General features: G+C 43.7%; 1 protein-coding gene across 3 annotated transcripts; it reads left to right on the top strand.

The window, feature by feature from the left end:
* Positions 1-258: 258 nt before the first annotated feature.
* LOC131107574 (uncharacterized) lies at positions 259-8246 on the top strand. Of its 3 annotated transcripts, none has more exons than XM_058057737.2 (7): positions 259-561; positions 3725-3922; positions 5650-5779; positions 6105-6206; positions 6396-6430; positions 6526-6552; positions 7646-8246. In XM_058057737.2, the coding sequence occupies exons 1-7, from the start codon at positions 402-404 to the stop codon at positions 7924-7926; spliced, it is 933 nt and encodes a 310-aa protein (XP_057913720.2). In that variant the 5' UTR covers positions 259-401; the 3' UTR covers positions 7927-8246. The 3 variants fall into 3 exon arrangements, with proteins under 3 accessions (XP_057913720.2, XP_057913718.2, XP_057913719.2); XM_058057735.2 differs by lacking the exon at positions 259-561 and adding an exon at positions 583-2544; XM_058057736.2 differs by lacking the exon at positions 259-561 and adding an exon at positions 584-2517.
* The last annotated feature ends 495 nt before the right edge of the window (positions 8247-8741 follow it).

Raw genomic sequence — 8741 nt, 5'->3', positions numbered from 1 at the left:
GCACCGGATGGCAACCTGATGTCAGCGTTTTTTTACAGGGGGCGTCATCTGCCATGCAACAAGTGGCCATCTGTGTGGTTTGGTGGAAACGTCCGTGAAAGTATTCACAGTGTTGACTTGGAACCCCCCTGCCCCTGCCCCTGCCCCCCCTTCCCGTGTTCACACACACAGCGTCTTGAGATGGCTTACCAGGCTCTTAATCTGTCCTCTGAGTGACATCAGCCTCTCCCTGCACCCCCCCGGCCATGATCCTTAGCAAGGCAACCTCTGAAAGTGCAGGTGGGCGGGTGCCAGTAAGCGAGAGGGGGGTCCCAGGGGAACTTGTTTAGAGACGGTGACCCACATCAACAGCGGAAAGACTCATCAAGCTAGGCCACTCGGGGGAGCGGACATTGGCAACCATGGCAACAAGCATAGCGGAAGGGGACACGGAGGAACTGGTGGACCCCGGTTTGGGGATGGATGAGGACCCGGGGGCCCAAGTGGTCCTCGTGAGGGCCTCCCTGAAGGAGGGCTATCACAGCGACTCCCTGCTGGCGCCTGATGGTGACTCCATGACAGGTATGAGGGGCAGGGACCAGAATGGGTCCCGGGGGTGAGCTTTCATGGGGTGCAGATTTTTGGGAATACTATTGTGAGATATTTGATGAGGTTTTCTTGGAAAAGAGCTTTTTTGCAACAAATATAATGTAGAAAATGTTTTTAGTGCGTACTATAGTCAGTATTTTGCCAATGGAGCATGTACTTTTGTAGTACCTTTCAGGGGGGCAAGTATCAGAAAAGACTAACGAGATGCTTTGTGCAAACCACATCCAACCTAGATGAACATCTAGAATATATTCATGATATATTCAGCAGTATGAAAGCTAACATAACGATGAAGTTTGCACTTCAATGGGGCCCAGGTTGCTATATCGCTGGTGACTTGAAGGTGACATTTCTGCGTCTTAAAGCAGCACAGTGAAGGTAGCAGCAGCTGGAAAGGTAAGAGCCCCCTCCCCCCCTTCCAGACATACTGTAATATACTAGTGTGGTCATATGTGAAGGATTGCAGGAGCACATGCTGTTCCTGCATTTTGTGAAATCCATCTGAGAGCAGAAAAAAAACTACTCCAATGCTTCTTGAACATGTTACTAAAATGCTAAAATGTTTCTGGAATGGTGCATGTCTTTTTAAAGGTGTATTTACATGAATATTTGCATGAAAGGCATCCGCCAAGAGGCTGTTCTTTGTGCATCTGAGTTGAGCTTTGGGCTGCTAATTCCCTTTTACAGGAGTGGGATTATGTGCTATTCTAAATCCCAATCCCCATATGGAGTGTGTGTGTGTGTGTGTGTGTGTGCGTGCGTGTGTGTGCATGCACATGGATGATGTCACGGCCGGGACGAAGGGACAAACAGGAAATCAAACATGGCAGATTGACGACATGGCCTTGCCAAGCCATACTGGTTAGCATTCTCATTATGAAATATGGGACATTTTCTGGAAAAATAAGGGAAATTCTGATTTTCCACAAGAATTTTGAGGAAAAACATGGCAACTATTAAGATACGAATACGATAAAATATGATAAAATACGATAAAATACGAAAACTGGAGGGTTGTTTATAGATGCTGCTTTATGCACAAGTTTAACATTTTTTAATGCATTTCGTCCAAGCAAAGCATTTCAATGGTTGCAGCTGTCGGGGTTCTGCAATGACGTCAGCCTCCCTCTGAGCTCCTCGAGCTCTCTCTGGTGGACAGAGGCAGCATTGCACAGCCTCGTCAGGAATAACCAATGAAATGCTTTGTTGGGATGAAATGAAATTTAAAATTTTCATTTTAAAGTGCTATTGTATATTTCTTAGCTACCTTTTGATTGTTAAGTGGCTGTGTGATGATTTGAGCATTCTTTGTAAGATGACAGCACGGGTGAACGGCGTTGGATGCTAGTTCCAACGTGGGTGCATCATAACTTATCTCCTTGATCCACATGCTCCACACCGTCAAGATCTTCAGCAGACACGATGGCACATAGAAGATGTAGAAGACCTTGTTGCTCCGCCCATTTCCTCTCATTCTCCATTCCATTTCTGTCAGTGACATGAGGCTTACGGGCCAGGGCAAGGGGGCGGGGTCAAAGAGGCTCAGTCTGGGGGATTATCATTGTACTCTCCACACACACACACACATGCGCAATTTAGGCTGATTTGGATGACTGCTGAGGTTTTAGGCGAGGACTTTAATCATTCCCATCAGCGCATCCAAGTCTTGGTCAGGCAGTCGCCGTGGAAACGAGCAGGCTGGAGACAAAAAAAAGTTTGTCCGCTCAGGAGATGAGATCTTAGTGGAGGACAGGCAGATGGAGGGAGAGTGGGCCTATCTGAGCGGATCCAGAGGAGGAGGAGGGAGGAGGACGGAGAGGATGTGCTGGCGGGAGGAGAGGAAGAGGAGGAAGAAGGTGGCGGAGGAAGGCCCCGCCGGCCTGCAGAGACACCTGGACAACTCATCATCGGTGTCCAGCGGCTCGTACGGTACCAGAACCTTTGCCGAACACCACGGTGGGACCTTTGTTTACCATCGGCTGTGTCCAGCTGTGCCATGACCTCGTTTGCTTTAGACTGACTGGCATGCGTGGACAGGGAGGGGGTTGTAGAGCTTAGACTTTATTCTCATAAAGTAGTGCTTTTGTGATGGTTTGCTTTGCTTGCCCCAGGAGATATCATATATATATATCATATATAAAAAAAATATATATATATAATAATGCTGGGTTTTGATTGACGCAGTCATTTAATAATGTGCTTATTTGGGCAAAGGAGTTGAAATACACTAGAGATATTGTTTCTATTTATCGTTGAATTAACTAAAATGGAGTTTAGCATGCTAGCATGTTAGCATGCTAGCTTCATTGACCACTCCAAATTGTCTATAAGTATGAATGTGAGTGTGAATGGTTGTTTGTCTATATGTGCACTGTGATTGGCCGGCCACCAGCCCGCCTCTCGCGCCAAGACAGCTGGGATAGGCTCCAGCATACCCCCCACCCTAGTGAGGCTAAGCGGCATAGAAAACGTGACGGTGACGAGGAGAACAAGTCGAGCCAAGATACACTCCTCTGCACTCTGTGTGTACGCAAGCGGCCCCACCTCCGCCCGCCCACATTGAGTGACATTAGGGCTCACTCCGTTCATGCCGTTGTTCTGTGGATCACAGAGTGAACCCGGAGTGAAGAGAGACACGCATTATTATATGAAGTATTACCCACTTCATTTTCATTGATTGTGTGATGGCCTAGTGCCCCCCCAAAATCTTGTGACACCCATAATAAATAGAAGTACAATAATAATATAAGAAAAATATAAATATTGTAATATCAGGAGTGATCAATACTGGCTGTAGTTTGCAGTTTGTTATTCTTGGGATTGTATGTGTCACTTTCCAAGAAGGAATGTGGGGGTTTTGGCTGGCAGCTTTGGGTGTTTAAGCACTGCTGTGTACACAAACTGCTGACATGCCCTTGAGCAAGGCAGTAATAGCCAAAAGCATGAAAGGATTAATAATGGAGGACTGTTATTACTGCCACACGTCTTGCTTTGTGTTGCGTTAATAGCGCAGGGCTACCCAATGTCAACACATAAATCCTTAACCTTGACACAAACAAGGTAGAATTTACTGGACCCCTATACTATGGTCTAACGAGGCGTGACGCAACATCCATCCACTCCCGCCTCCCCACAGATGGTCGCAGTTCGGCGGCCAGCAACCTGGACGTGGCGGATCGGCTGACCTACCTGGAGCAGAGGATGCAGATGCAGGAGGACGAGATCCAGCTGCTGAAGATGACCCTGGCCGATGTCCTCAAGAGGCTCAACATCTCCGAGGAGCAGCAGGCCGCCACCGCCGCCGCCGGGGGGAGGAGGATGCCGGGCGCTAAAGGTCAGCAAAGATCCGTGTTAGCAATGTGATTATTATTGACACCTTCATTTTCTTCCTGTGAAGAATAGCTACTATTACCTTCTTGTCCTGCTCTCTATCGCAGGAGGACTAATTGATCTCTGATCTGCGTCCGCTCTAATTAACCGATCTGTTACTGAACAATGGGGGTTGTTTTAACATGTGATTGCTTTATTGTTATTAGTAAATGCTGCTTATTAAGCTTGACGTGATTTTTCTCTTAAATCTACTCAACACAGCAAACAATCACACTTTAAGGCAGGGGTCTCAAACTCAATTTACTTGGGGGCCACTGGAGCTAGGGTCTGGGCGAGACCGGGCCGCATCAGGTTTTCCAAAAAAAACGCATTTATTAAAAATTTACAGAAAAATGAATAAACTTTGCTTTGGTTTCCATTTTCTACAATAAAAGCTCTGATAAAACATTCCACTGTTCTCAAATATCTTAATTTTTATTTGTCTACACAAAATAAGATGAAAAATAAATAAACAAATTAAAAATAAAGAAAATCAATCAATCAGTAATAAATAAATAAATATAATAATATTAATAATAAAAAGGCAAATAATAAAACCTTAAGAAACCACATATAGTTGGTGGGTAGACAAATTCTTTTTTTCAGATTAAAATGAACAAAGCATTATTAGAGCCCTGTAGACATGACAAAACACGACTATAGTCACATTTATACTCTTTTTATTTACAACATATTCCACAACTGCAGGGTCAAAAACTTACCACTTCCACACGGATGGGGAGGATAACTATTAACAGTTATTTAACCTTTAACATGAACATGAATCAAACGTAATAATTTTTTCTGGGTACATGATACCATACAGCATCCATATCAAACTTGCGCGGGCCGCACTAACATTAAACTTTCATATCAAGGCGGGGGCCTCAAACTAGTGTCCTGTGGGCCACATTTGGCCCGCGGGCCGCATGTTTGAGACCCCTGCTTTAAGGGGAGAATGATACTAATAATAGATAATAATTAAGAAAATGGGCCATCCATTAGCTAATTGTAATTATATGCGCTCATTCTCAGAAAACAATAATTCAACTAATGTGACTCATGGCCTCATGGGGGGGTTAGAGTCCATCCGTGTGGAAGGTCTTCCTAATGTGTCTATCCCATTTCGGTAACGTGTTTTATTGTCCCCAATAAATACTGTAATAAATAATGTAATGTTCTGCTTCCCACAACCGAAATGACGCCGATAACTTTTATATCTGCTTTCCTTAGTTAGATTAAAGTATGGTTTGTACACACCTGGAAGTAAGAAGAACAGGAACTAATTAGGATGTGAGCAAGTGTACCTGTTGATGAGTTCCAATGAAACATCATGACATTACTGCTACCAGGAGATACAGTGTATAGAGGGGGAGAAGCCACCTGCTGCGGCCCAGCAAGGTGCACTGTATTCGGGCACACGCTCCGAGCAGCCCTGTGGCTCTCTGCGCTCCATGGGTTTTTCCCTCTCATTTGGTATTATGTACTTCCTGTTAAAGGGAATGTCTGTTTACAAGTGAGCTAAGGGAACGTTACAACAGGCGGTTAGGAGCGCTTGATTTGCGGTGAGTAATCTCACCTCATCGGAGCTGTTGTTAATGTTGTCAGATTAATCGGTATGACATCATAATTCCCTCTTTATCGGTCAATGTTAAAGCGCATTACAATAACTGTGAAATGGTGCACCCCCAGGGAGGCCGTTGTCGCTGGCTCTACCCTCCAGACCCCCCATGGCGGCCTCCACCGCCGCCAGCTTGAGGAAGAGCTCCACGCTGCCCTCCAGCGCCACGGGCAGGAACTACAGCCCTACGCCTTCTCGCAGGTGCAAACGCATTCATTCATGCTTTTTCCTCACGAGGGTCGCGGGGGGTACTGGTACACCCTGGACTGGTTGCCAGCCAATCACAGGGCACATATAGACAAACAACCATTCACACTCACATTCATACCTATGGACAATTTGGAGTCGCCAATTAACCTAGCATGTGGGAGGAAACCGGAGTACCCACACAGAGATGGCCAAGGGTGGAATCGAACCCTGGTCCTCCTAGCTGTTAGGTCTAACCACTAGACCGCCGTGCCGCCCAGTTACACTATATTTCACGATTTTATTCTTGACTTACTTGCTTCTTTCTTCTTCTTTCCAGTGGCGTCAGGAGCCCAGCGGGAAGCGTGAAGGACAGTCCTTGTAAGACCCCCAAAACACGGCCATGCTCATCAGCTTCCACCTGTAAGACAGCCAATGAAGGGTGAGAATATTTATCCTACATATGCTAGCATTCATACAACATAACTGTAATAGCGTTATACGTATTAGGTTTCAAGGGAAATATCAGTGGTTCCAGTAGGGTGCTTTGCAGAACACCACTAGTTGAAGAGCAGCTACCACTTTGTCAGCGTCATCTATTGAACTATTTTTCTTGTCATGTTCCCAATAGGAGCAGCAGGTCCAGGGAAGGATCGGTAACTTTAGGTTAGCCAATTTCTTTAACAAGCGTATGTAAACCTACCATGGAGGCTGCCATGTTGAACACTTACCCAATCTTTTTCTACATTCCTACGATGCAGGGACAAGGCGAGTGACAAACTGCAAAGGTAGGGTTCACCACTGACGACATGCTAGTACTTCTTCGCTGACTCGGCATCAGTTACAAGTTACATGTAACATGGTAGTCACTGAAACATTGAGACATTGGCTTGCATAACATGACCAAGTCATGAAGTCAGACACAGCATTTCCCACTTCATAGAGTGAATAAAAGTTCTCCTCGTCACGTGTGGAAGTGGGACGTTTTTGGCTTCTTACGTTTCAAAGAAATAAATTTGAGGCTAAGCTCTCAAGTCCCTACGGCATAAGCGTTGCGCAATGTGATGTAAACAATGAATAATAGGAGTGTAAAGGTGACTATAGGGGTGTTATATCATGTCTACACGCTCTAGTGATGCTAAAAAGCCTATTTGGAAAGTCATAAACAGGTTTTATTTGCTCTCACTACGAAAATATTCCATTTATTATCATTGAATTGAAATCGAAACATTGAAAGCGGAATTTAATTTAGCGTGGTCGAGGGTGGAACCAGTTAACCGCTATAAACGAGGGATGTAAATGATAAACCAGAAATTTTATTACTTTAACCACATTACAGAAATGTTTACTTGTCATTTTAGACCTCTGTCGTCACTTAAAAAGTACCAGAAATAAAACAATACAATAACAAAATAATAACAGCATAAATATATTATATTAAACAATATATAGTACATAAGTACATATATAAATAATTTAAAAATGTATATATAATTTTAAAAAATTACAAAAATATTACATAAAATTAACACCTATGGTAATGGGATTCCATTCTGTGTGTGTGACAAATTACTACTACAAAAAATTATTAGAATGGTAATAAAAACAATAATAACATGGCTAAAAAAACCAGCACATTAAAAATTCATTTATTCTACTTTTTCTTTTATAAAGCATTTGACCTTTGAACCCTCCAGACAAATGATAATGGAGGCTTCATTCTTCATCCTATTTTTTTCAAATGGTGTTTGAGTCTCGTCTGTGTGTCCATCCTTCATTCATTCATTCATCTCACCGTGACTTCTTTGCCTCTCCCCTTCCGCCCCGCCCTCGCCGCCATCGCCTTTCGCCCTCCTCACCTCATGCCACCACTTCACTTAGTGACTATGCAGATCTATCTGAGCCCCCACGCAAGAAAGACTGGGTCTTCTGAGTCTTCGACCGCGTCCGCCCCCGGTGTGCCTGCCGGTGGCGGCGGGCCAGGTCATCCTCAAGCGAGGGGTGGAGCCACCACAGAGGCGCGGAGGAAGAGCCCGTCCTTCACTTTGAACCTGCAGAAGACCACCACTAACGTCAGCAACAACAAGAATACCCAACAGGACGCTGCTAACTTCACAGGTCCACTCAAGTCGCCCAGTCACTACTTTCAGATTTGTTACTGAGGAAGCAAAAACTTCATCTTCTTTAATATCATCTAATATCTCATCTCTCATAAAAAGCTAAAACTCCTTTCTTGGACAACATTTGGCCATCTATTGAATTCAGTTACTTTAGACATCTTTTCTCTCTTGCTGTTTCCTGCTTATTTGTTGTTTGTTATTGCTTTTTTATCAAGTGTGTGTGTGTGTTTTTGCACTGTTTAACTTGCTGTTCTGTAGTAGAACTTCCACATTATGCATTTGCTAACACACAGTACTGTACTATACGTACTAGAATGTAAGGTTAATTGGGATGAATAAACTAACCGTGCTGTGATGTCAAACGTCGCTTTTGTTTTATCAGAGGCGAGGTTTCCTGTCCAAATTCAGATAGAAAAAAAATCCTCCTTCACAGATAACCACCTCTTGCTGACACCTAGTGCATTACTTACTGATGAAAAATGCCCTGATGACTAAGGTGAACAAAATGAATAAAGTCTGTGGTGTTTCTTTTCTCTGATGCCATAAAAAAAGTGCAGTTTGAGCATCATTAGCATCTACGTTAGCCTTGGAACATGATTTACTGTAATTGTCATTGTATTTATGCTTAAGCCTGATAAATGTCATACATTATGATCATGTGATTTAGGACAGAACTTTGGCGTCCTCTTGTGGTTATGAAAAGCTACACATCCATTAGAACAGGATTACTGTATAAATAACATTTTGTGTTGCTACCAGGCAACACTTATATACTTCACTATACTTCACTACTATAGCTTTCTATCAGGTTTACTTAAGTTATTCTATATACATTTATCGATTCAACCATTCATCCA

The sequence above is a fragment of the Doryrhamphus excisus genome, linkage group LG19 (genome assembly GCF_037039965.1).
Source record: "Doryrhamphus excisus strain RoL-2023G ecotype Guam linkage group LG19, RoL_Dexc_Guam_v1.1, whole genome shotgun sequence".
Classification (NCBI taxonomy): Eukaryota; Metazoa; Chordata; class Actinopteri; order Syngnathiformes; family Syngnathidae; genus Doryrhamphus; species Doryrhamphus excisus.
This window is presented reverse-complemented; position numbering and strand designations above follow the sequence as displayed.

Excerpts from the sequence above, each read along its gene's own strand:
- LOC131107574 (XM_058057735.2), top strand. The coding sequence starts at position 2,346 with ATGGAGGGAGAGTGGGCCTATCTGAGCGGATCCAGAGGAGGAGGAGGG. Across the intron at positions 2,545-3,724 it reads AACCTTTGCCGAACACCACG|ATGGTCGCAGTTCGGCGGCC; the intron begins GTGGGACCTTTG and ends GCCTCCCCACAG. Across the intron at positions 6,431-6,525 it reads GGAAGGATCGGTAACTTTAG|GGACAAGGCGAGTGACAAAC; the intron begins GTTAGCCAATTT and ends CCTACGATGCAG.